Source organism: Cladophialophora psammophila (genome assembly GCF_000585535.1).
Source record: "Cladophialophora psammophila CBS 110553 chromosome Unknown aczJe-supercont1.2, whole genome shotgun sequence".
Lineage (NCBI taxonomy): Eukaryota > Fungi > Ascomycota > Eurotiomycetes > Chaetothyriales > Herpotrichiellaceae > Cladophialophora > Cladophialophora psammophila.
The window spans coordinates 928,406-953,836 of NW_006912923.1; the positions used below are offsets into that span (position 1 = coordinate 928,406).

Consider the following 25,431-nt stretch of genomic DNA (forward strand, 5'->3'; position numbering starts at 1 on the left):
AATGTGCCTCTGTCCCCAGGAGAGAAGATCGACATGAAATCGTCCGCCTCTACGATTCCATCATGATGGCCATGCGATTAGGTTCGTGTTTCAGCGAAAATATGGGAGGGATAGCTTCATGGTAAACTTCCGCGGTAGTCTCGTACGATCAACAATGCCGTGCTTCTCTCGGAAGGCACTCCATTGAGTAGTAGTCCGACATAGTTCTGTGGCGCAATTCAGATGGAACAGAGTGCTCAACATACCCCATTGACTATTTATTTGTTTGTATGTGTGCATGGTTCCATGCGGATGCTTCGCTCTTCATGATATCCACACAGGCTAGCAAAGCTATTCAGATAGGTCTCTCGCCCATCTAAGGTTGAGAAGAATCATCACTCCTATTTATATTCTCATAGTTCCATCAAGTTCTGGTCTTCACAGACTGTTCTATGTTCCTCAGGAGCGTGAGACTTGAGACTTGACTGCTGCAGGCAACGCCATGGCGTGAAGCAATCCAGTGCACGCTTGACAAATGCTCTCGTGTGTTACTTTATTACCTTCTTGGCCATGCCGGCACAATCCTCAACTCGATGCCTATTGTCTGCTGCATCGATCCGCCTTCAATGTGTTTGCTGTCTAGCGAGAGAGGTACCTATGATTGCATGAAACACGACAGTGGTACTCCGTAGAGCTCCGCTAACGTGGCTGCCAGCGCCAAGGCTATCGCCGCAGCTCCATCCCGATCTCCAACTTGAAGTCATTGATTGCGATAGCACTTGTGCCACGGATCGATGAGCCCAGTCTGCCCAGTTTGGTTGCGCGCAGTCCTCGCCATCATATCTCAGCTCAATGTCCAAGCCGCAGTTGATGTAGCCAACCTCTGCCCCTGCTCCGAAGTTATCGACTCGTCATCATGTCCCTGTTCGGTTCCTCGCCCACTGAAAGTGCGCCACTAAACTCCAAATCTCTGTTTGGCGACGAACCGGTGCACAAAACATCCACACCATCTCTCTTTGCCGACGATGGAGGCGACTCGCCATGGTCAATGCCTACTCCCAAAAAGTCGGCGCGCCAGAATCTAGTCAAGAATCTTCTCCCGGCCACCGACGTGCCCGAGAGCTATGTCGATGCATATGATGCCGTGTTGCATGCGAACGAGAGGACGGGAGTGGGCATTGGTTTGGCAGGCATCAAGCGCCTTCTACAGAGCAGTAATCTCAGTGAGCAGGAACAAACAAAGATCTTGAATTTTGTGATCCCGGGTGGCCAGGAAAGTGCCAATGGGGTCGGCAGGAGCGAGTTCAATGTTTTGCTCGCTCTGGTCGGATTGGGTCAGGAGGGTGAAGATATCACCCTTGATGGCGTAGATGAAAGGAGGCGAAGTGAGTCTGCGATGCCCCCAAACTCCCGCACAACACTGACATTCTCCAGAATTGCCCGAGCCCAGAATTGGATACTTGGATCAATTACGGGCAAGCAGCGCCCGGCCGCAGGCCCCCTCTCCCCCAGCAGCCAAAGCCACCCCAGTCAGACCACAAAAACCTCGAGAAGACTCATTTGGAAACGATCCAACGTCGGATCCCTGGGCGAGTCCGTCCAACCACAGACTGCCGCCCCCCTCCACCACTGCTCACACCATGTCTGTCAACGGCGCCTCTGACGATGGTGCTAAGAGCATTCCCAATGGCATTGCAAGAACAACAAGTGCCTTCACGACTGGAGCTAGCCATGGCAGTAATAACGGGAGTCCAACAAATGAGCGTCCATCCGAAAGTGCAGGTACTGGGTGGAACAGCTACAACGGCAGTTCGGGAGGCTTCTCAGAGCAACCCACTCTTGGTGGAGGGTTCGGGGATCCGGGAGACAACGAGCAATCAAATCGACAAGATCAAGAGCCACGAAGTGCGGTGGCACAAAGTATCAGTCTACCACTTGGGACCGGCGAAACCGTCATCATCACAACACTGCCGGAAAAGGAGGGAATGTTTATGTTTCAACATCGAAATTATGAAGTCAAGACAACTCGGAGGGGCAGTACTGTTGTGAGGCGATACAGCGATTTTGTTTGGTTGCTCGACTGCTTGCAAAAACGATATCCTTTCAGGCGTCTCCCGCTATTGCCTCCCAAACGGGTCCAAGGTAAGAATTCCGCGCTCTGGCAGAGATTCTGGCTGAATCGAATCTCTAGTGAACGGAGCTCATCTCACGGCAGATGCCACGGTCTTTCTCGAGAAACGCAGACGAGGACTGGTTCGATTTTCGAATTCACTTGTTCAACATCCAGTCTTGAGTCAGGAGACCCTTGTGGTGATGTTCCTGACCGTGCCAACAGTATGTGTCACCATCCACTACGCTGTTACCGGGACGAATAACTGACAATGTTCTCAGGAGCTTGCAGTTTGGCGAAAACAAGCTACTATCTCTGTCCAAGAAGAATTCACCGGTAAGGCTTTGCCGCCCAGTTTGGAGGACAGCCTGCCATCTAATCTTCCCGAACTTTTCGACCAAGTACGACAAGGCGTGCGCCGCTCGGCAGAGGTCTACATTAGTCTTTGTGTTTGGATGGAACGATTGGTGAAGCGGAACGAAGGACTTGCTCTGGACAGTTTGAAGTTCTCGAATGCCCTGTCTCATCTCACCGAATGCAGCAACGATACGTATGCAATTGATCCGAACGATGTGCCGCTCCTAAATGAAGGGATCAAGTCGACAGCCAAACACCTTGCCACTACCCAGACATTGCTCGAGGACGAGGCCAAAGCTTGGGATACAGGAGTGCTTGAGGATCTCAAATCGATCCGTGATAATTTTGTGTCTATGCGTGATTTGTTTGATCGACGAGATCGGTATGCCAGGGACAACATACCTCAGCTAGAGCGACGTATCGAAGCATCCGAAAATAAGTTGCAACAATTACGACAGAAGCCACCGGGACAAGTGAAGCCAGGAGAAATTGAGAAAGTGGAAAGCAGCATCATGTCTGATAAGGAGAGCATTGTACAACAACATGCTCGCGGCATCTTTATAAAGGAATGCGTGAGGGATGAGATTGTGACATTCCAGACGACCATCTATGCCATCAGCCGTATGCATCAAGACTGGAGTCAAGAGCGGGTCAAGTATGCAGAACTGCAGGCCAGCAACTGGCGCAGTCTGGTCGACCAGTTGGAGAGCATGCCGGTTGCAGAATAAGTCCCCCTCTCACCAAAGCGGAGGATCTCAGAGGATCGAGGAGGCGGAGGAGGACTGTACTTTTTCATATCATTCCCACCCAAGGACTCCTATATTATCGGGCACATTGATGGGCAATCAACGCCAGCAATACATAATCTTTGCACGCCATTCCTTGCGCCAGTTGTGCACGCCCCTTGGTGATTGTCACATTTCGAGAGACAGCCTTGTGTCGCCTGGAAGGTTGACAGGAGCCACTGGAACCGCAGCGTTATCAGAGTCTTGTTTGTTTGTTTTTGCTTGGTATATTTGCACTGTTTGACCTGTTACCTCCCGGCACCACCGGACTGAAATATAAATTCCTCGTCTTTCCGAGGACCTTTTTCACTCTATCATCTCTGAAGAAAAGAATCCTGCCGAGAAGTTCGACGTAATGACGGACCGTGTATTCAAAGCCAGACCATGTCTTCTGCTGGATTTACCGACAGAGATCCGTATCGAAATATATCGACGTCTCTTTGATGCCGCGCAGTTGTCGGTGCATAGTGGTCGTTCAGACTGTTGGGGGTGCCCATCTTCCATCTGTTCGTGTGCCTTTCCATGGCAGATTGTGAACACCTGTCGCTTGGTCCGATCTGAAGCCATGCCGTACCTCTTGTCCTCGACAACTCTTCGGATCTGCGGGTCGCCCAAAGATGTGTTGCCGCTGCCACCGAGCCATATCTCAGCAATCCCTCACATCGTGATCTTGGATGTCCGAGAGTTTTCCAAGCAGCCTCTGGAACTGGACCAGTTCTACAGCTTGAGGACACTAGAGCTGCGCAACATCGACGTCTGGTGCAAGTATCATGATGAAACTTACCTGCAGAGTGCGACGGCGGACGAATTCATGATTAACCTGGCTCTGTTCAACCTATACAGGATTACTCCTCGGCTTACCTGGCTATGCCTTGATTCGCGGAAGCCGTTTGAAGTACTGCTGTGTTGTCAATATATGATGCCATCCACAACTCAGGAGACGATTGTATGTCCCAAATTACCTGCTTGAAGACTTGTCTACTGACCCGGGATATAGCACGCCGTCATCGATATTAGTGAAAAGGTTTTCCGGCACAAGTCCAGAGGACCAGCCATCCGTGCCAGCAAATGTATGGGGGTGCTTCCACCGATTGACTATCCTGTGGGGTGATGCTTCACCCAGAGTCACGGAATGACCACCAAGGCAGTTCGCGCTTCCATCCTCACCACAGCTCAGATTCAGTCACGCCTCCCGGATTAAGGAGCTTCAAACTTGAACAGCAGGCCCGTTCCTTTGTCTCGATGCTTCCAATATATTTAATTACGCAGTTGAAGTCACCGAGATTGTTGAAGTTTTCCCGTCTACGCCGTTCTGGTTCTGATCTTTGTCTCGATACAACGCCACTTGGTAGGTCACACCTGCCCTACTCCAATAGAGGGATTCTAATGATTAAGCAACAGACTTGGAAAATTCACCACCACCGAGCCGGCGTAAGGTTATTGGTTCACATAGAGTTCGAATCGATAAACATTGTGCAGGACGAGGTATATGTTGATATTTGTTCTTGGCAACGGTGGGCCTGTAGCAAGTCCCAGACTATACCTAGTTGGCGACGGAATTGGAGAGAGACTCTTGTTGTTCGCTGTTGGCCCCATGTGTCATATATGGCCTTTCATCGTGTTGTACCTCTGTCTGTAGAGCATTGATCAGGCTGAGACTTTGGACCGCAAGGCAGCCAATCAAATGAAGGCACCCATGTGGTCTTGGCGGTTTCAAAGTGTTTACCCGTTTCAACCCATTCAACTCATTCAACCCATTCGCGTTCTGCAGCATTTGTTGAAGCTTCTCCCATCACCAGTTGGGTACAACTTTCTTCATATTCCTCGTGATTGATTCTGTGAGGATTCCGTCCGACCTCCAGGCCATTCGTGAAGGCAGACGCTTCCTGGGCTAGATGACAAGCCCGCCCTCCGCTGTGACCCTGTCACCAGCCTCAGCCTCGTGCTAGCGACAATGGAGCAACAGGTCCTCCATCTGCTCCAAGCAACGACGCGACCAGACACAACCGTCATTAGAGATGCCGAGCAAGGTCTCCTTAGTCTCTACCCCCAGCAAGACTTTCCTTTCGCGCTCCTGACCATTGCTGCACACAACGACATAGAGCCCGGCTGTCGCAAGGCCGCATTGACAGCTCTGAAGAATTATGTCTCTGCCACGTGGTCACCACAGTTTGATGAGACATTCACAGGAAACGTATACCTCAACGACGAAGCCAAAGCCAGGGTCCGTGACCGAGTCTTCACCATCTGCACGCTTGGAGGCGATCAAGTACCTAAAGATGCAGCCATCCAGGCACTTGCTGCGGGTGTAGCGAGCAAAATCGCCAGTGTCGACTTTCCGGATGCGTGGCCTTCGCTTTTACCCTCACTACTCACAATCCTGAATTCTTCAACAGACGATGCGCCAATCCATGGCGCTTTGCGCGTTCTCTCCGAACTGATTGATGAGGGCTTGACGGAAGAACAGTTCTTCTTCATCGCACGGGACCTGGTCAATGCCTTACAGCATGTTGCTGTGGACAGCGCCCGGAGCTTAATAGTGAGGGCGATGACTCTCAATGTTTTCAGGGCTTGCTTTGAGATGCTGGAGATGGTGATGGCTGATCATGGAGCTGCGGTGAAGGTGTTCCTGAATGAGTCGTTGAAGGCTTGGATGCCGTTCTTTATGGAAACACTGAAGCAGCCGCTACCTCCTTCTGTGAAACCTGAAGATGCGTCCTTCCGGGGCCTTGTAGCGCTGAAAGTCCAGGTCGTCAAGGTACACTGCTCACCAAAGTTATGAGGAAGGAGATGTCAAAGGCTAACCCAATACCAGACGCTCGACAAACTCCGACAAGTCTATGCACAAGCTCTCTCCCCGCATGCGATGGCCCTGTTCCAAACTATTTGGGAGGAATTGTCAAGAGTTGCACCGGTTTATGCTGAACTCTTTATTGACGGCACCGCCGAAGGCAAACTTGTCGACAGCGATAATCTATCTTGCAGCTTGGACGCGTTAATTCTTGAAGAGCTCGATTTCTTGCAAGTCACAATCAGAGCCCCTCCAGTACGCAAAGAGCTCACAGCGCAAATGCAGCAACTCGGTGACGCGCAGCATACTGTCCCCTGGCTGCAAGAATTGATTCGCGTATTGGTCCTGTATGCCAGGATACCAAAGGAGGAGGAAGCACTATGGGAATACGACGCCAACTTGTATCTCTGCGAAGCAACATCACTTACAGCAAATTACACACCCCGGGCAGCATGTGCGGAAGTGGCGGTGCGAAGTTTAGGAGAATGGTTGAAACAAATTCCCATCGCGGCAATGCTGCATTTCAAGCAGCATAGCCCGCCGAGTCAGACTTCGGGGTGGAAAGAACGCGAAGCACTTGTTTATCTCCTCAACCAATGCCTGAAAGACGTCGACGAAATCTCCGGAAAGCTCAGTCCTCAAACATCTTCAGCAGTACTGGAAGGACTCTCGGGTACACTCCAACACCCCAATCACTTCATGCGTGCGGCTGGGCAAATGGCCCTGGGATGTTTCTTCAAGGTGGCTACCGGCGACCAGTTCGTCGAAGCTGGCGCCATTTCATTCACCAATGCTGTAACTGCCTCATCCATGGACGAATCTGACGTGGTCAAAGTCGCGTCTCTGAGCATTTTGCATGAATACCTCGACGCCCTCCCTCAAAGCATGACACGGCCAATGCAAAACGCAGTTATCAACGTGGTGGGTGAATTTATCTCCTCGCACGATCTTCGCGACGATCTCGAAGATGCCGACGACGTCAAAGCGGCGTTAATCCAACTCCTTCGCGACGCTATCATGCTGGACACATCTACCATCACCGCTGAAGGAAACAACGCCATCGACTTGTTCTTCACGTTGGCATCGGACGGCGCGTCGAATTTCCAACTCTTCACTCTCCTCACAGAGGCATTCGAGGGAATCGTCTCGTCGGTGTCTTCTTCAGGACAGGAACCGTACGTGCGACTATGTGCAAGAACCATTCCATCTCTCACGGGCGCATTCGACATTGCCAACATGACCCAGGAATCCGCATTGACGAATCTGGCTGCTGAACTCGTCTCTGCACTCGCTGAGTTCGGTTGCGACCCTCTACCTTCTGGCTTCATCCAAGCTGTAATGCCGAAGTTACAACGTGTGCTAATGGAAGCTGTTGAGCCTGAACTTGTGCGCCCAGCCACCTTGGCGCTCAACCACATGCTATCAAAGGGCACACAACAGTTCCTGTCCTGGACTGACTCTCAGGGGAAGTCCTCGATTGAGGTGACATTGACAATCATAAACCGCCTACTCAACTCCCCAGACGTAGATGAGAATGCGGGCCAAGAAGTTGGCGGGCTTGCGTCATCTCTGGTCACAAAGTTTGGAGCTGATAAACTCGGGCCATTCCTGATGGACTTGCTCCGCGCAGTGGCTGTCCGTCTTGCAACTGCGGAGAGAATCCAGTTCGTTCAGAGCCTTTGCATGGTTTTCGTGGGTCTCTGCCTTGCGGCTCCCAAGGAAGTTCTCGATTTTCTGAGCGAGGTGAACATCAACGGCACGAACGGGCTGAGTGTGGTCTTGACAAAGTGGCTTGAGAATTCTGTGCACTTCGCCGGGTTTGACGAGGTGAGACAGAATGTGGTGGCGTTGTCAAAGATATTCGCATTGCGCGATCCCAGAGTCCACGCCGTGAGCGTCAAGGGCGATTTGATCGTGGACGCTCGACCGGGCGGACGCATCAAGACGCGATCACAAGCGAAGCTAAACCCCGATCGATGGACGCAGGTCCCAGCAGACCTGAAGATTCTGAAAATCATGGTCGACGAGCTCGCCAACGCCGCCACCTCGAGGTTTCCCAGCCTTGCCGCCGCCCAAGCGGCTGCGGACGCCCTGGACGAAGAAGACGAAGATGCCGAAGACGCAGACGAGTGGGAGGACGTCGGATCTGCTGGGGCTCTGGATCTGGCCAGCGCAAGCGTCCGAAACGAGCTCATGTCCCTCATTGGCGGCGGTGCTAGCGGTGGCGATGCTGCGGGTGACGAAGGACTCAGTCCCACGGGGTCGAGAGCGCGGGACGAAGAGACGGCCGAGTACTTGTTGCAGTGGTTCAAGAACGAGGCTGGACGGGACGGCTTTGCGGCGCTGTTTGAACAGCTGACCGAGGAGGAGCAGGGGAAGCTGAGGGAGCTGGTTGCTTGAAGTTTCGTCTGCCTTGACACCGAGGAACAAAGATAGAATACGCGGTGGAAATTCGAGCAAGGTCTGAGTGAGGACGCTTGGAATTGCCCACGTTGTTAATTGCATACCTTCTCGGCAGCTACTCAATAAAAGCGAAGCGAATGACGGATCGATTGCTCGATCGCTTATTTGATGTGTTCTGCCTGCCTCTCTGCTGGCTACTTAAGTGTCTGACTGCGATGGCCGGCTAGCCAGCTAGGCGGATGGCACGACGCATGGATAGACCATTACGTACAGGCACAAGCCACGGAGCTTACAGCGGTCTCTTTTCCCCATCACTTTCTCACTGCAGGAGCGGACCTCTGTGCGCCGAATTTCTCGTGCCATTTTCTCTTTTTCTGATTCTGGCTCTGCGCGTCTTTTGAGAGGCCAACACCACCACCACCACCACCACCACCACCAGCGGCGAAAAAAGGAAGTTGTGACGAAGCAGCACCCGCTGCCTCCGAGGCATGGTGGCTCGATGCGAATTTTAGGACCTCCACCCCTTCTCCGTCTCTGATCACGTCTACGCCATCGATCGATGAGATCAGACTGGCGACATCGCATTGGACTGCCCATGAATCTGGAAGGAGCTGTGCCCACTCGTTGACGAAATCGTCCAGGCGGATGATCCTCCTTTGACCATGCGGCTCTGGAGAGTCCGGAAGCGAAGATGCCTGTTTCCGCGCGTGTGACAAGAGGAGCCAGCGTCCGACGAGCTCCCGGCTGAGATCAGGGTTCAATTTCAGTCTTGTGCTGAGCGGGTGCTCCTCATTTACCGAATCCAGACTCAGATCTGGATCGAGCAGTGTGGGAAGATCGCGGAGCACGGCGTCGCTCCCATCTTCCACCGCATGCGTGAACCGGCGTAAGATAGCCGCTGTGACATTCAGAGCTAAAGAGCCTCCTTCGTCTGTCGCTTCAGCTGCTTTCAATTCATCGAGCACAGCACGGAGGTCTTTCCCTAGCAGAACACCGTCATTCTTCTCGAGGTTGACACCTGATATGGTGCATTGTTGCAGGAATTCTCTCCAACGCCGTAAAAGCAGAGTTGCGGTGGGGATGTACACCACTCCCCTCGGTTCCTCGCTCTTTTGTGTTGTCGGCTGGGACAGGGCGAAGATGAACGACTTCCTCATCGTATCCTGGATAAGCCTTGTCGGGGCCGGGATGTCGTCAAGCACATCTCTTAATGACACCGACTTTAGTCCATGAAGTCCGCGTTCATTGCCTAGACCGTCCTGATCAAGGAGATCAGCATCATCGTCCGGGTCATGGTATACGGGAACCATATCAAGAATCCTCGTCTCAACCTCTCGTCCATCCGGTTCGACCTCGATTAACTCGAGGATATTTTTGACCTGTGCTTTCGTCGTGATTCCACCTCTCCTGCTATCAGCCACAGTTAACTCGTCTACATCATGCGAGATGGCTCCGTTGCTATTCGCTTGGGCTTCTTCTGCCCCGGTCATAGGCGTATCGCCATCTCTGTTGCTGTCCCTTTCCCCATGGCCCTGCCGAGGTGGTTCATGAGGCCTGGAGCATGTCTGAGTGACATAGACGCTGTTACTCGTGCTGACTTGCTTGACAGCCCAGATCTTGTCGTCGGTGCAGAGGTGGAGGAATCCCTCTCGCCCCGCTTCTTCCAAGCCAACTCCACTCGCCGTTGTAATCTGGGAATCGGGGCCTCTGTTGAATCTACTAAGTGGTTGTTGTTCTCCCTTTGTCGGACCGGTATTCGCCGCCACGGAAGATTTGAACCACAGCTTCCTCCTCTTGCTCGGGCTCTTGACCTGTGTCTCGACCAGATCTAGCAGCTCCGGTGGCAGCTCGAGCAAGCGGAGACTCTGGTGTGGAAAAGTCGACGAGACTGCGACGGGAGGGAAGGTGTGGGGTTGTGAGGATGCGGACATGAGGGTGTTCGTGGTCTTAGTTTGTTCCCGTCACAGAGAGATAGGAGAATGTCGGATTATGGCCACAGAGATGGCCAAGTTAATAGCGGATGTCGACCATTAGCTGGTGAATTCTGCCACTGGGTACATGATGCCTTGTGTGTTGGTCCTCGAATTAGATCAACGCGTCCAAATTGGGACGCGTCGAGACATCTTAATTGAGGGCGACGTCATTATTCCACTTCGCCGTCTACAACACCACCACCACCACCCGATTACTGCTTGCCCAGAAGAAATGGGAAGAACCCAGGTCCATCATCACGCTAAGATGATGTATCTGTCTGGACTACTTGTCCGACGTATTCTCACAGTTGCCCTTGGGTCACGGCATCCGCGACCATGGCAAATCCTTTTCCTGGTAATGATAACCTCCCCAAGCAGGGCAGCGTTGGCCGCCGAGTGTCCCTCAAAGATATTGTGTACAGGTCAAAAAAAAAAAAAAGAGCCTCAGCCAATGTAGAGGTTGCCCAAAATCCTTGAGCCCCGAAATGGTTGACACAGAACGCCCCCCCTAACTCTCGTCCATGTACGCGCATCATGCTTTGCTCAAGATGGTTGGATCGCTCGCTTTCTATCCCATATCCCATGACCCATGATCTTTTTGCTTTTTCCTGAATTCAATGATCCTCTACCCGAGACCTCTGTATCGTTTAGCTCGGCAGGTAGCCACCCACCAGCAATGGTTGTTGCACAAAATCCATTCTTCGTCCTTTTCAAGTGCTGTCCTCGTCCGTGTCTTTGGCGGCTGACGCCTTTTTCTCGCCCTTTTCACTGTTCGCGTTGACCATACGCACACCTTCTTTCTTTGATTCTGCCGCCATGGCCTCCTTGTCCTGCTCCCACTGAGAACCCACTTGTTGGAACTCATCCTCAAGCTTCTTGACCTGTTCGGCGTTTTCTTTTTCCTGCTTTTCCCGTTCGCGCTTCTCGCGCTCCATTTCCTCCATGTGTCTGATGTCATCCACCGACGGTTCGTACAGATGCCACACCGTGTAATGCGGAAGACCGACGACGGAAAATCTCATGCGTCTGGCCATCTTTCCGAATCCTTCTGTCTCCGCGTGCCTTTCGAAGGAGAAGGCGGGAAAGTGTACTCCGGCACGGAATACTCGGGCTTTGGCGAGGATTGAGACCCCGCCAACACCATCAAGTTCCATCTCCACGTCGGGGTCTCCGTAGGGGTCGCGGAGGTATGCCAGATGAGGCCGCCATGTGGCATACTCTGCGTAGCCTTCCACAATGACAGCGTCTTCGTCGAGGGACTCGGCGAGGGCAATGGCAGTCTCGGATTCTTGCCAGGAGTTGAGGTCGTATGGCTGTTCACCCCCAAGCCAATCAGGCAGCGGCCGCCAGATATCTTTTCCTTCCGGTTAGCTTTGAGCATGACCTAGTTGTGGGGTAAGACTCACTCGGCACAATCACATCCTTGTCATGTCGCATGAGATCTTCAATGATGGTGTAGGGACACGTCTCGACGTCGGCATCGCGCCAATAGACCCAACTGTGATATGGTCTCAGAGCCGCGCTGAGCAGCCAATTCCGTGCTCGCGCCATCAGTTTTCTTCGGCTAGCTTGTGCCGCAAACCCATGTCTGCTTTCCACATCTTGACCGACTGCCTGCCCAAAATCCTTGTGGATGACTGAAATCTCCCCGTATGGCTGTGAAGGATCGGGGTCGGCCTGTTGTGCTTCAAGCATTTGGGAGAGCAATTCTTCAGTGTTGTCTTTGGAATCGGAAACAAGAAAGGCCAGGTCGATGAGGTGATGAGGGTAGGTGAAATTTCTTAGATGGGCGAAGAACATGGGCAAATGCGGTGCGGCATCGCGGAGGGGGGTGCATAGGAGGACTCGCTCTTCCCTCTCCCAGCCCACCGAGGTCCCCTGTACATCCTCGAGGTCATAGTATCGTAATGTCTCAATGTCGTCGTACTGAGATGAAATGCCCGAACTCGTCGATAATAGTGACAAGGTGGACGTGGAGGGAAAGAAGAAGTAGAAGGCTAAGGAGAACGTGACCAGGAGGACCAAGCCCAGACGGACCAGACGAGACCGGGTGTGAAGGGCTCGTTTTCGAGGCTCGAACCTGCGATTGAAGGAAGAATCTGGCTTCTCGTCCTCGACTAGATCAGGCATGCCCCAAATATATTTGCTCTCGAGGTCAGAGCGGTCGTGATACGGGTGGTAGATATCGTCATCTCGTTTCTTGTTGGCGGCGTAGCCATTGGTAAAGGCGTGATGCCTGTTCATCCCTCCAACTCATCACACCCCGTCAGCCTTGTATCCCCGCTGGGATGCAGCTCTTCCACCAGTGATCGTCTCGGAGGCACTGGGTCAATCGGGAAATCGGGGGTGGCGGCGGAACGAGGGAGGTGGGAGGTGGGAGGTGGGAGATCTTTGTTGACACGTGGAAGTGAGAGACTCGAGAGGGCTGAGATTGAGGTCGAGCCCGCTAAACGAGGAGAGGACAGGGTGGAAGGAGAGACAGGTCTGCGGGCAGCAGCGAGAGAAGTCGGATTGAAGGTGTGGTGGGTTGCTAGAAGGGGGAAGCCGGGAAGGTTGAAGCCAAGTGTGAAATGTTGAAATTCCCAGTACGTGGGATCCGGCAACTCGTGTGACAAAGATAAGTGAAGAAGCGAGGTCTAGATGGCCTCGCACTGGGTCAATGGAGTGGCTGGGCTGAAGCAGAAGCAGCACAGGAAAGCTGTCACATATTCACAATTGATTTCGGCGGGAAAAGTCCACAGTCTCCTCAGCCCATAATCATGCGCGCACGGTTGCAGGCGCAAGTTGGGGGTGCGCAGTCTGCACAGTCCGCTCACTCAGTGTCCGCCGCCCGCGAGCCCGCAGTGTGTATGACATGACGCGGCCGGCAACACTGACGAATCGCATGAATTCCAGGTTGCTATTTTCAACACCTCCAGATACCGATACCGATACCGATTCAGATTCAGATTCAGATGCAGATGCAGATGCAGATGCAGACGCAGATGCAGACGCAGAATGCAGAGCAAGAGCAGGTTCTTTGTGTATATGAACATACTCCCATCGGCCAGGTAAAACATCTACTCACATCGCGGTGTCATCTCGACCTGCGACATCTCGCATCTCAATGGAGGCACTTGGATTGTCAGGCCGCCAGCGCCGTCTAGGCGTTTCCTCTTGCGCCAGAATCCTACAGACATGATCAATACCTATTCAAATCTATCTGCAGCAGCCGAGACATCACGATATCGTCGATAACTGCAAGAATCGCTGCGTCCATCTCCAACACACCAGACACAATGTCCATGCGCGAGCAACTCCTCGACACTGCCAAAAAGTACCTCGACGCTCACAACTCGCGCGACTTTGGGTCCATCGCAGCTTGTTGCAGCCCATCCTGTACACATCGAGGCGGGCCGTCTTCAGTCAAGGGTCCGACACGCAACAACGACGAGTATGTCGCCTTCAATGTCGAGGTCTTCGAGATGATGCACTCCTACCATGCAGAGATGACAGATGCCATTGTCGACCAGGCCACACGCAAGGTTGCCTTGTTCTTACACGCCAAGGGAGCGGCCGATGCGGGCCAATATGACAACGAGTATATCATCACTCTGACCATGAACGAGGACGGCAAGTTGGTGCAGGACCAGTATGATTTCATCGACAGCCACACCATGATGCAGTGGATTGGGAAGTTGGGCCAGTCGGGAGAAGAGATGTGGGAGAAGAAGTGAGAAGGGTCATAAAGAAGAGATGCATGCCATGGGGGACCAAACTCGGATTCAAAAACAAGTGGTACCGTCTCTCACGGACTATATACCGCAAGAGTGTTCAATCACGTCAAAAGAGGCCGGTATTAACATATCGAATACCATTCACAGAACAGGATGAATGACAGAGGGCGGCTATTCCTCAAGATAACCAACGTGCTTGATGTGAATGAAGGACTTTTCAGTGTGCCACTTATTTTTTGAATCAAGCTTGCTTGACAGGTACGTAGCAACAGAAGGACAGAGGAATAGTGAGAATGCAATGACATGCGTGACACTGCCGTCATCCGTTCTCTCCGATTTTGTCTTTTGTCATTGCCATTCTTTTCCCTCCACTCTCCTCAAGCACCCCATCTCGGTGCCACTTTTGTCCATCCATATCTGCTGAAATAAAGCCTGTTCGTTCGCCTTCTGCCTCTCTTCCGATCCATTTTTCTCTCTTGTTCATCCCACATGTCGCTGCCGCCGCCGCCGCCGCCACCAGCGTCACCACATCCGTCTCCTCGGCAGACGGCAATTGGACCCCATATCCATTCGCCATTAGCTCTCTACCAAGCAGCTACCAAGCAGCTACCAAGCAGCTACCAAGCTACTCTAAGCTCCATTGCCAATGCTGACGGCGAAGCGGCTGGCCTGACAGCCGATGCCAAAGCTTTTATTTCATTCCTTATTGGATCCCCTGTGCCCATTTGTACCCCTCTACCGTCCCGCATCCCGCACTGCTTAGCCTCTCCCGCCTCTCCTAACGCCATGAATCTCCTCCTGTTTCTCCCGCTTAACCTCACCAGATCTTGGGCCATCTTCCATGGGTCCTTGTCACCACTGTGGCTTTCCCGATTCGCTCTGGTTGGCTGGTGGGATGGTCGATCGCCAGCCTTTTTCACAACTACCACGCTGCTGTCGTCACCATGCTGCGTGCTGTTTACCATCCCTACATCCAGAGTACAAGGGTCGGTGTGGTCTGTCTCCATCCTTTGCCCTCGCATGGCTTGACTGCATTCCCGTCCCTCTTCAACCTTGTCAACCTTCGCTCCCTGTCGAAGCTTTTCTTGCCCTGTTACATTGCAAGCTTGGTATTCATCCCCTCCCCCCCCCCCCCCCCATCAAAGCAAAAGGTTGGGCCTTAAAAGTGCATTTTCCTCGCTACTGAGACTCTGATCTCTCTGTATTCTTCGCCCCAAGAGTGGAAAGCTCTGGTCGAATCTTGATCTGCGCCTCTGTAACGGATATTTCCAGCAGTCACATGCAGGCGACAGCGCGTCTCAGTCCGGATTCTCTATTTTACACCTGTTTCATACGGGTCATTCGCGCGTTCAAGTGGCGGTGATCAATTTCTTCTCCTTGCTCTTCAACAACAACTGCAACGGGCATTGGAAAGCCACTGGCGCCAAAATGGCCGACTATGAAAAGAAAGAACCTGGCTTCGGCGAGGGCAACGTCCTAAAGCCTGATGATGCCATCGACATAGAAATGAGACGCGATTCCACCATGGTACATGGTCGCAAGATGAGCAGGATCGGTCCGCCCCCCAAGATCGGTTCTTTGCCCGATACATCAGGCTCGGAGGATGAGTACGGCAATTTGGTTGCAATGGAGGCCAATGATGCCATCAAATATAGGACTTGCTCCTGGCAGAAGGTTGATCATACTGTTCTGAACCATATGTCCCGGGAGTGCTGACGACAAGGCCAATAGACTGCTGCTCTCCTCTTCTCCGAATATATTTGCTTGGCCATCATGTCCTTCCCATATTCGTACTCGGTCCTTGGTCTGGTGCCGGGGATTATCCTTACAGTCGTCCAGGCTGCATTCGTTCTCTACACGTCTCTGGTTGTCTGGGAATTCTGTCTCCGTCATCCTGAAACAAGAGACGTCTGTGATATTGGACAGATGCTGTTCTGGAATTCAACATGGGCCTGGTACTTTACGGCTGTCATGTTCATTTTGAACAACACTTTCATTCAAGGGCTCCACGTCCTCACTATTTCGCGCTATCTGAATACCATGAGCGGTATGTATTTCGATCTACCGTGAAAGACTTATGCCCCGTTGAAGAGATTAAATTATGTCTAGGCCACAGTGTTTGCACCGTTGGCTTTGCGGCCATTGGCGCCGTTGTGTCATGGGTTTGTTCCATGCCGCGCACCTTTAGTGCTCTGTCGAAACTCGCCGCATTTTCAGCCTTCTTCACATTCGTTAGCGTCATCCTCGCTGCTGCTTTCGCCGGCGCAGAAGGCAAGCATGGTACAGCTGGCTACAATCCGGACCCGAACCACGTCAACGCGTTGGGGGTAAAGCAAGGCGGCGAGCCGCTCGTTCTCGCAGTCCCACTGGCCGGGACAACGTTCGTTTCCGGAATGAACGCTTTCCTGAACATCAGCTATACATTTATCGGACAGATCACGCTGCCCAGTTTTATTGCCGAGATGAAGAACCCCTATGATTTCCGCAAGGCGCTTTGGCTGGTTACCATCTGCGAAATCATTCTTTTCAGCCTCGTTGGCGGCATTGGTCAGTCCTTGTTCCTGATAATTCCCAGCACCTTTCGACCCGGTGCACACCACGCAGGCAGCCAGAGGAAACTGCAGTTTGACACTAACACAATTCTGTCCAGTCTATGGCTATACAGGCACCCAGTACAATACAGCGCCCGCGTTCGGCAGTCTCGGCAACGACATTTACAAGAAGATATCCTTCTCGTTCATGATCCCGACGCTCATTTTCCTCGGCGTGCTCTACGCCTCTGTGTCCGCGCGCTTCGTCTTCTTTCGCCTCTTTGACGGCACGAGGCACAAGAGCTCGCACACCGTCGTGGGCTGGCTATCCTGGGCCGCCATTCTGGGGGCGACGTGGGTTCTGGCCTTCGTCATCGCCGAGGTCATCCCCTTCTTCGCCGACCTCCTTTCTCTGATGAGCAGTCTGTTTGATTCTTTCTTCGGCTGGATCTTCTGGGGCGTCGCGTACATGCGCATGCGGTACGCGGATTTGGGACCGGGGTTTTGGCGGAAGAGGGGCATCCGTGGATGGGTTGGGTTTCTGATGAACATATTCATCATTGTTGTGGGATTCTACTTTTTGGGCGTGGGCACTTATGTGAGTTCTAATCCTCCCCAGGGTTTCCACAATCCTAGGCTCGCCTCGGGGCTGTTCTCGGAGACCATCAATCTATACCTTCACGGCTTGAGGACATTTGACTAACGTGAGAGATCGGACCTAGGCCTCCGTCGACAGTATTGTTTTGGACTACGAGAACGGAAACGTCAGGGGCGTCTTCACCTGCGCCGACAACTCGGTCTAGCCACAACACCCTACCACAGTCCTCCGTCCGTACAACCCCTGAAGACCGGACGGAACAAATCAATCAACTGGGAAATCACACGACCCTTTCCCTCTTCCCTCTTTTGCTTTTTCCCGAGGTGGGCAGAATGTGAAGGTTCTCTGGCGCCGTTGCCCTTCCACTCGCATTCGTTCAACAAAAGGGAACAAAAATCAGACCGGGGAACGGGAAAAATGGAGCGGCAACGACATGACCTACGCCCTTATTTCTCACCGAGTGTAACTGAATTCTCGAAACCCCACCAAACCGAATCCCTCATCACTTGTTATGGGGCGACATGGTTGGTGATGTGGTTATGCGGCTACGACACAAATACACACGCACACGCCGACATGCACGCACGCACGCACACAGGACGCACGGAAACACGAATGATTGTTTGAGTAATTAATTGATTGCAGATTGATGCTAGAAGAATACTCTAGAAAAAGGTGCTGACCAAAACTACTGGAATGAAATAAAATGGAAAAGGAAAAAGAAAAAGAAAAATCGAAAGAAATACGTTCAAATGTTCGAAGCAATAAATGAGAGCTGTACGGGCTCATAATCCTAAGTAGTGTGGTGCGTACGTGTGTATGTGTGCATGTGGGGGTGTGTGGGGGTGTCTTATTCACTCGCTCGCTCACGAGTGTGCTATCGAGGATACTTAGAAGAAACGCACGCTGGTAGGTAGGTTCTCGGTATCCGAGATATCTCGGTATGTATTTTAAGGGCATCAGGGGCATCTAGCGATCCTCGTCCTCATCGTCCTCGAGCATCTTCGCGTAATCCTCGACCGAAGCAAACGTGGGCAAATTCTTCAGTTTCTTCGACCTAGCCTTCTTGGCCTTGTTGCTGTCGACAGCGACCTCCTCCTGCTGCTTGCCCTTCTTGGTCTTCTTGGCGGCGGGGGCTCGTGGTGGTGGTGCGTCGGCGTCGGAATCAAAGCCCGCAAAGTCTGCTGATCCGTCGTCGTCGTCCTCGTCACCCTCGTCATCCACGGCGACGTCCATGTCCATGAGATCCTCGTCGTCGTCGTCGTCAAAGAAGGCAGGATCGATATCGACACCTTCATTATCATCATCTTCGGGTTCATCCTCGTTTTCCAGCCCGCTCAAGTCTTCGTCGTCGTCGCCTTCTCCTTCATCTGATTCCAAGTCCGCCAAGTCGAGGTCCACGTCATCGTCGTCCTCGAACTCATCGGCCTCCAGATCTGGTGCGCTCTGCATCATGGCCTTCCATATTTCGTCTTCATCATCCGCTTCGGAGTCGTCTGTATCACGTCTCTTTTTCTCCTTCTTCTGTTTGTCTCTATTTTCGCCCTTGCCCTTCAAGCTGGTGAAGTATTGATGGAAGAAGACATCCTCGGCGGCCACTTCCTCGCTCTTCTTCAGCCTGAATTGCTCGCTGTTCACCGCTATTTGCTTCTTCCCATTCGCCGTCCCCGCGATGAGGACAGCCTGCGAATTGTCCGTCGCCATGGGTTGCATGATGCTACTGCCTTTAAGACCCGAGCTCGATAACTTCGGGTTGCGGTAGACAAAGCGGTCGAGGAAGTGAGAGAGCGTGTGTAGGTTGAGGTCGGGTTTTCCGGGGAGTGATTGGTGCCGCAATACGTGGTCAGCGCTAACGGAGACAGAAGGATGGAAATGTGCGAGGAAAGGAAGGAGTTCCCAGAGGCACGCGTTGTCTGCGTTAGCATGTTCTGGAGCGCGTTTGTGGGCGTCGTAGACATGACCCCGTTGTAATTGCTCTGAATCTGAAGGACCATTCGTGGCAACTGGATCAGCTTGGTTGACATCGTCTTCATCTAGAACATCCCGAAACACCTCCACATCATCCCCTTCGTGATCTTCTGGCTCATCAATCAAGCTGCCTAGTGAAGGAAACGTCTTCTCGAGGTCCTGGATCAGGAAAAAGGCGCCATAGATGAACGACGGTTCATGCAGGCTCAACACCTGCACAAGTCTTTTCACAAATGCCTTTACTCTTTTCACGCTTAAATCGGCCTTCAAGGCACGATGTAGCAGGTTCAGGTAGAGTTGCTGTTTTGACGCGGTGATGAGGCGCTGGTCCAGAAGAGACTCGTACAGTACACGGTAGAAGCGGTCGCTTGATGCTTTGTGTTGGGAAGAGTGGGATATTTGTTGGATGAGCATGAGGGATTGGATGCTCGTATTGAAGTTTGCCGAATGGGCGATTTTGAACAGCGTGTCGAGATGGTTGGTGAAAGCTGTGTTGCTGCTGACGCTACTGTTCGTGTAAGGGTATGCTCGATTGACGCCAGTGAGGATGGCGGAGATGAGTTTCTCACGCAGTTCTTCAATTTGAGGCTGGGCCCGTTGGGACTGGGCCTTTTGGTTCCTTTTCTTGCGGCCTTTAGCTTGCAAGGAATCCGTGTCGACTTCATTCTTTGCGGTTCCTCTGTCGGTTTTCAAGAGGTTGGTAAATAGTCCAAAGTAGATGTCGAGGAGTTTTGCCGCTACATCTTCTTCCTTCCCACTCAATGCTGTCTGGTTAAGAGTAACGACAGCATAATATTTCCCATGCAGGGTCTGTCCGGGCCTGAAGATGAAATCGGTCTCGATGGCCGACACGACTACCATTTTCATAGCAGGGTGGGCTAGCAACAGTTGCATCAGTAAATAAGAAGCCTGAGAGGCGATTTTCTTGACAGGATCCCCCAGCTTATTGATAAGTAGACGCAGCAGGTTTGATTCCTGTTCCGGTCTTTCCTTGAGTAGCTCAAACACGTAATTGACGGCTCGAGCTTTGGAGAATTCAATCTCGTCATTGCACCATCCCTCAAGGATTTTGAGCACTTCGAAGTACTGCTCTTTCAGCCAGCTTTCAAAAGCCCACGACACGAGATGTCGTTGCTCAAGGCCCCGGGGCAGTTTATTCCCCCTTTTCCAGGATTTGAAACTCCCGAGCACAAACGGGATGGCAGGCTGGGCTTGAAAAGCGTAAAGCTTTCTCGACTCGGGAAGAAGTGAGCCTTGAGCGAACAGGTCTTTGAGTGCTCGGAGCACATCAACAGCTTGGGAACGACTCCGCTTTCGAGCGAGCCCGATCAGGGTTTCAAGGGCTTTGATGTTATGAATGGGTGACTCTTGCACGGCCAACGTCAGAGCTGATATTTTGTCCGACAAAGTTCCCGATGAGATGACAGTGTTGTAGAAGGCATTGGCTGGTGATGACTGTTGCATTTCCTTGAATTTCTGATTGTCCTCATCAAGAAGAGACTTGGCATATTCGTGGAGTTCGTCGATTGACCCCTTGGACACAGTGTGTTTAGGAGAATCCGCTGTGTCGACATCTGCGTCCGGGCCATTGTACCAGTCCGGCTTTGGTTCACATACAAGCCGAATTTTCTTGCCTCGTCCGCTTTTGTCTGCCTGTTGCTCTTGAGAAGCATGTTCTGCGGAGAGGAGATTTCCATCAGTTTCATTGTTTGTCTCGGGTCCGCTTGAGGCTTCCTCATCGTCGGTAATCTCCCCTTGGGCGAGAGCAATCTCTTTGAGGATATTTTTCATTCCCTTGTCTAGATTCTCTAGGCCTGACTTCGAGGTGTCCCCTTCGACCTCCGACTCGGAGTTGGCGTCTGCGAACAGTTCCAAGTCTTCAGCCGTTCCACCAAGAGCCTTCATTTCCTGTTCCAAGACGTCGTCCTCTGGTTCTCCTCCATTTTCATGAGCGGAATTGTCCTGCCGGACATCATCCTTGTGTTGTCGCACAAGGATCTTGCCATTGCGATCACGTTTTTTCCCTCGCTCTGCCACTGTTTGGTCACCCTTATTGCGACCATTCTTCTTGTTCTTCTCTTTGACATCGCCGGGGTCGGAGAGTTTGTAGCGTCGTTGGATAGTCTTCCGCAGATCGTCGACTAGGGAAGGCTTGTTGGTAGGCTGTCCAGGCCCATGCGAAGACGGGCCACCAGGACGCTGTTTGGGATTCGACATTAGGCTCGCAGAATCGCTGCTGGTCACTGACCAAGCGTCGCACCTTGCAGACAAAACTAAATTCAGCCAGTGCAGAAAATCTCCAAAAATCCGAAGGGCTCTGGGAATTTCTCGGCCGGATTTAAAGGCGCCAAGAGAAGGTAATCCGAGGGTTTGGGTATTAATATCTAGCTCGCTACTGGTACATAACCTGCAAGGGCGGCCAAGACATTCGTCTCCCTTTTCGATATCATTTGCATGTTGCAGACGAAAGCTGACATGACTGCGCGGTGAAGTGCCATGCTGCTGCTGCTGCTGCTGCTACTAGCAGTGCTACACTAGCCCTTGTGTGTGAGGCTATCTCTGGCCTATATTGTTACAGGGTTACGACATGAAGCACCCCCCTTGCGAGAGGATGTTCTAAAGGACAAAACCTCAAGGAATGCCCGCTCGGCCTATGAAACTGACAAGGCAGCAGAAAAGGGTTGGGTGATGGACAGTGGCCCGTCCTGGGCCAATTGGAGTCAATCCGATGAAGAAAGAACTACAAGGCTGAGTGGACCGATCCGAATTCCCTCTCAAGAACCCGTACCACACCGACGCATGGAGCCTCCAGGCCCTGGCTCATAAAGTATGTTATCGAAACTACACAATGTGAGGGTGGGGGAAGGGGCTAAATTTCGAGATTAGCTGTGTGGTATTCCGTTTCTGGTTCCCATTTTGGCTAACGATCCCCCTGAATCTAGAGGTAGAAGAGGCGTCTGGATGCCTCCCGAAATCAAGTGCCATCCGCTACAAGGCTTGGGAGTGGCATATTCCTGCCATGAGTAGGATCGAAAGGGAGATTAGCTTCGAGGAAAATGAGGACCCGCAGAAATCCACAATAGCAGAGATATATCACTATGAGATCGTGACCTGGTTTGAGCTCTATCCAGAATTTGAGCTATGGGGAAGTGACGAGAGTGATCGAGAGTAATGGGTCTGACGAGGCCGACGATGCTCGCCCCTCTCGGCCTTCCACCTATCACACCAACTGTGTAGACATTAGGATGTTTGGGGGCTTTCCGGTATTTCTTGTCGACATATTCCGAGAATTTGTCAAGTACTTTCTGCACGCATTCAGCTTTCCAGCGGTAAGGCGCAGAACAGCGCAATTTCAAACCTGAGGCGACCACGAGAAGTTTTGAGGGAGGTCGTTGAGTGGGTCTTGGTCAAGATAACATGCGATAGCTGACGGCTGTTGATCGTGCGTCGCTCGGGTCTCAAGCTTAGTTTCTTTTGTTCTTAATGAAATTTGGAGTAATGTGGGCAATCCTGATCACAGTTTGTGATCGTTCAGCCGCGAAAGGAAGCCTTACGGGCTGTAAACCTATTCACGGTAATCGCCGAGGACCTTTCCCGTATGCCTTAATTCTGGCTTCATAGTTGCTCTCGCATAAGAGAGAGATTCCGTTGCAATGACCCATTTCAATCCAGAAATTCATGAAGACTTGGAGTTGACCATTTCAAAGTCCGATTTCAGCACTCCCGAGAAGCACAAGACCTGTCAAATCCCCTTGAATCTCCACTGATGGGTCAAGTGGGCATGAGCGGCCAAAAGCCCCGAAGCATACCGCAATCCGGTGATTATAACAACAGAAGTCTACACTGGCAATGAGTATGGAGTAAGATAACTGAGCGGAAAGATCATCCAGCTCACAGTGGGGCGAATGGCGCACGTCCGCTTTCAGTAGGTCAGCCTCCTGTTCAACGGGCGTCTCAAACCCTATCATCACTGGAAACACGATGGGAGAGAAGACGATCACTCAAGGTTCGAAATAGTTTGGGTTGTAATACCCGTATCCCGATTTCGATGGCAAAATGTCTGGACCAGCCATTAAGAGGCAGCCCATCGCGATAGGATATGCCTATTATTATTTTGATTCATATATCCCATGCAGGTTGAGCCCGGGCACTAGCTAGATTTCTGCACGCCATATTTCTATCGTAAACTCTGGTTCGTTCCGTGTCCCGCATTTTGAGGACACTAAACAGCATGAACAACCCTGCATTAGTACTGGACGATTAGGGAAAGTATGAGGAGGCTGCGCAGATGTGGCGACAGACGCCGTAATTAATGAACGAATTGCTTGAATCACGGAGTTACAGTGTAGTGGTTGATACGAAAGGAGATATGCATTTCTGCTCCCATCTTGCAGTGCCTCAAGCATGTACTTACGTAGATGCTCTTGCACCGGACTATCCGATCGCCCTGTCTATTTACAACGGTTTCCATCTATTTCATTCACGTCTCTGTCCATTACAACATGGTCCACTGTTTTGCGACATCACCAGTCTTTCCAACCGCCATTGCTCACAGAAGGAGCCTCATGCCCAAAAGGGCCACCATGCTTCCAAGGGCCACCATCGAATTTCCTGCGGCCAAAGTGTAAGCAGCTGCGTTGGTGCTAGACGTTCTGGGAGTTGCTGCTGACCCACTAGCGGTAGCCGATGCGCTCGCGGAAGAAGAGGTCGACGTGCTGCTCAGGCCGAGCGTGTCATTCTCTTTGGGGACACCCTGCAGAAGTGTGACGTTTGCAATCTCAGGATAAGGGACAACGCCATTGTCTGGGTAGGCCGAGCAGTTTGCATTCGCAGCAAGGGGGCAGCTGTAGACATCGGAGCAAATGGTCTGGAGCTGAGGTCCCGCTGATGGAGGAATCACGGCTGCCGGGGGGATGCAGCGGTAGGTGAACGTCTGGTCGAGCGCCTCTCGAGTAAAGTTGACGTCTGGCTCTTCGAATCCGATTGACTTTCCGGCAAGCACAATCTGTTCATTGAAATAGCCAGCTTCCCAGACGTTGGGGTCCATGAATCTTGAAACCATCAGTGCTCAGTTATCGGGTCAGCGTGACAGACGCTTACTTGTGCACCTCCCACATGCTGGCAACGCCTTGGTAGTGGGGGAAGTCAGGGACCCCCTGCTGGGAGCATCCGTAAAAGTCGCCAAAGTACTGATACACGTGGGTAAGGAGTTTGCTGCAAAGTCAGATGTAAGCAAAGTACAGATGAAAGCTCTTTAGGGTGCATACTATTGATTAGAGGTCGTGGTGTTGGCTGGCTTGTTGGCAAGCAGTGCACCAGCTCCTCCATCATCCAGGAAGTTCTTTGCAACGGGCTTTCCATTTTCGTTGGTCGAGTAGTATCCACCAGTGAAGTATGGGAGAAGGTTGACGTCGTGGCCTTCGTAGGTGAAGGGGCCTGCAATGCCGTCCACCTTGACCCCCACGTTAGGAGTAGTGTAGTTGCCCAGAATAAAAATATGGGTGATTAACGCCATGAGTTCTTGTTGGTTGGCGGGTGTGTTCTCTTTCCCGAGCACGAGAGGAGTATAGTAGTCGCAGATGGATGTGGTGTTGGGACGCAAAGCTGCAACAACGCCGACAGCTACGACGAAAGAGAGGATGTTTGCGGACATAGTTGACGGCATCGTGAACGATGATGGGAGAATTTCAATAGGGAGAGTCTGGCTACTGTGCTTAGGAAGAGTACAAGATGCTGAAGAAGAGAAAAGAACCGATTCTCGACGAATCCTGCAGTTTTAAATGTCGGCGGGCCAAGGACATTTCTGTGTAGCTCTCCCCAGATAGCGCAGCTCTGAATATGACAAGCCACTGCATGCAAGATCCGAGGGCTTAGTTATCCAAGGAGAATCCATCAGACAGGGTATTTTCGAGGGCTTCCCGAAATATAGCAAGCAATGCACACTCGCAACTTCCATTGTCCAATTTCAGCTCGTGCAACACTTCCAAAAAGGGACATCGGGCGATTTCATCCTTGTCCGAGCATCGCGAAAGAGCCAATTGTGCCTGGTTGATTAGCCAGCTGGAGATCGGTGAATCTGTACCAAGAGGGGCCCTGCAGGTTCGGGCTACCATCAGTTGCGACGGATGTACCAGGAAGCGTCATTGCCAGCTTCATAATCTTGGAGCTCGCGGAATGTAAACAAGAACAGAATCTCTCCGCATACCTGTAGTCTCGCGAC

General features: G+C 52.0%; 9 protein-coding genes across 9 annotated transcripts; 5 read left to right on the forward strand and 4 right to left on the reverse strand.

The window, feature by feature from the left end:
* Positions 1 to 895: 895 nt before the first annotated feature.
* On the forward strand, positions 896 to 3,174 carry A1O5_01658 (uncharacterized protein; the record flags this gene model as incomplete). Its single annotated transcript, XM_007742274.1, has 4 exons — positions 896 to 1,364; positions 1,414 to 2,121; positions 2,171 to 2,313; positions 2,371 to 3,174. 4 exons carry the CDS (start codon positions 896 to 898, stop codon positions 3,172 to 3,174), a joined length of 2,124 nt encoding a protein of 707 aa, XP_007740464.1.
* A 622-nt stretch (positions 3,175 to 3,796) lies between these two features.
* A1O5_01659 (uncharacterized protein) lies at positions 3,797 to 4,342 on the forward strand (the record flags this gene model as incomplete). Its single annotated transcript, XM_007742275.1, has 2 exons — positions 3,797 to 4,177; positions 4,229 to 4,342. 2 exons carry the CDS (start codon positions 3,797 to 3,799, stop codon positions 4,340 to 4,342), a joined length of 495 nt encoding a protein of 164 aa, XP_007740465.1.
* An 843-nt stretch (positions 4,343 to 5,185) lies between these two features.
* On the forward strand, positions 5,186 to 8,422 carry A1O5_01660 (uncharacterized protein; the record flags this gene model as incomplete). The annotated part of the gene is made up of 2 exons (XM_007742276.1): positions 5,186 to 5,989; positions 6,047 to 8,422. The coding sequence occupies 2 exons, from the start codon at positions 5,186 to 5,188 to the stop codon at positions 8,420 to 8,422; spliced, it is 3,180 nt and encodes a 1,059-aa protein (XP_007740466.1).
* A 314-nt stretch (positions 8,423 to 8,736) lies between these two features.
* A1O5_01661 (uncharacterized protein) lies at positions 8,737 to 10,356 on the reverse strand (the record flags this gene model as incomplete). Its single annotated transcript, XM_007742277.1, has 1 exon — positions 8,737 to 10,356. One exon carries the CDS (start codon positions 10,354 to 10,356, stop codon positions 8,737 to 8,739), a length of 1,620 nt encoding a protein of 539 aa, XP_007740467.1.
* A 752-nt stretch (positions 10,357 to 11,108) lies between these two features.
* On the reverse strand, positions 11,109 to 12,642 carry A1O5_01662 (mannan polymerase II complex ANP1 subunit; the record flags this gene model as incomplete). The annotated part of the gene is made up of 2 exons (XM_007742278.1): positions 11,109 to 11,752; positions 11,805 to 12,642. The coding sequence occupies 2 exons, from the start codon at positions 12,640 to 12,642 to the stop codon at positions 11,109 to 11,111; spliced, it is 1,482 nt and encodes a 493-aa protein (XP_007740468.1).
* Positions 12,643 to 13,676: 1,034 nt separating this feature from the next.
* A1O5_01663 (uncharacterized protein) lies at positions 13,677 to 14,114 on the forward strand (the record flags this gene model as incomplete). The annotated part of the gene is made up of 1 exon (XM_007742279.1): positions 13,677 to 14,114. One exon carries the CDS (start codon positions 13,677 to 13,679, stop codon positions 14,112 to 14,114), a length of 438 nt encoding a protein of 145 aa, XP_007740469.1.
* Positions 14,115 to 15,542: 1,428 nt separating this feature from the next.
* A1O5_01664 (uncharacterized protein) lies at positions 15,543 to 17,448 on the forward strand (the record flags this gene model as incomplete). The annotated part of the gene is made up of 5 exons (XM_007742280.1): positions 15,543 to 15,788; positions 15,846 to 16,161; positions 16,224 to 16,661; positions 16,765 to 17,243; positions 17,368 to 17,448. The coding sequence occupies 5 exons, from the start codon at positions 15,543 to 15,545 to the stop codon at positions 17,446 to 17,448; spliced, it is 1,560 nt and encodes a 519-aa protein (XP_007740470.1).
* A 764-nt stretch (positions 17,449 to 18,212) lies between these two features.
* On the reverse strand, positions 18,213 to 21,428 carry A1O5_01665 (uncharacterized protein; the record flags this gene model as incomplete). The annotated part of the gene is made up of 1 exon (XM_007742281.1): positions 18,213 to 21,428. The coding sequence occupies one exon, from the start codon at positions 21,426 to 21,428 to the stop codon at positions 18,213 to 18,215; it is 3,216 nt and encodes a 1,071-aa protein (XP_007740471.1).
* Positions 21,429 to 23,760: 2,332 nt separating this feature from the next.
* Positions 23,761 to 24,864, reverse strand: A1O5_01666 (uncharacterized protein; the record flags this gene model as incomplete). Its single annotated transcript, XM_007742282.1, has 3 exons — positions 23,761 to 24,262; positions 24,312 to 24,425; positions 24,479 to 24,864. 3 exons carry the CDS (start codon positions 24,862 to 24,864, stop codon positions 23,761 to 23,763), a joined length of 1,002 nt encoding a protein of 333 aa, XP_007740472.1.
* Between the last annotated feature and the right edge of the window lie 567 nt (positions 24,865 to 25,431).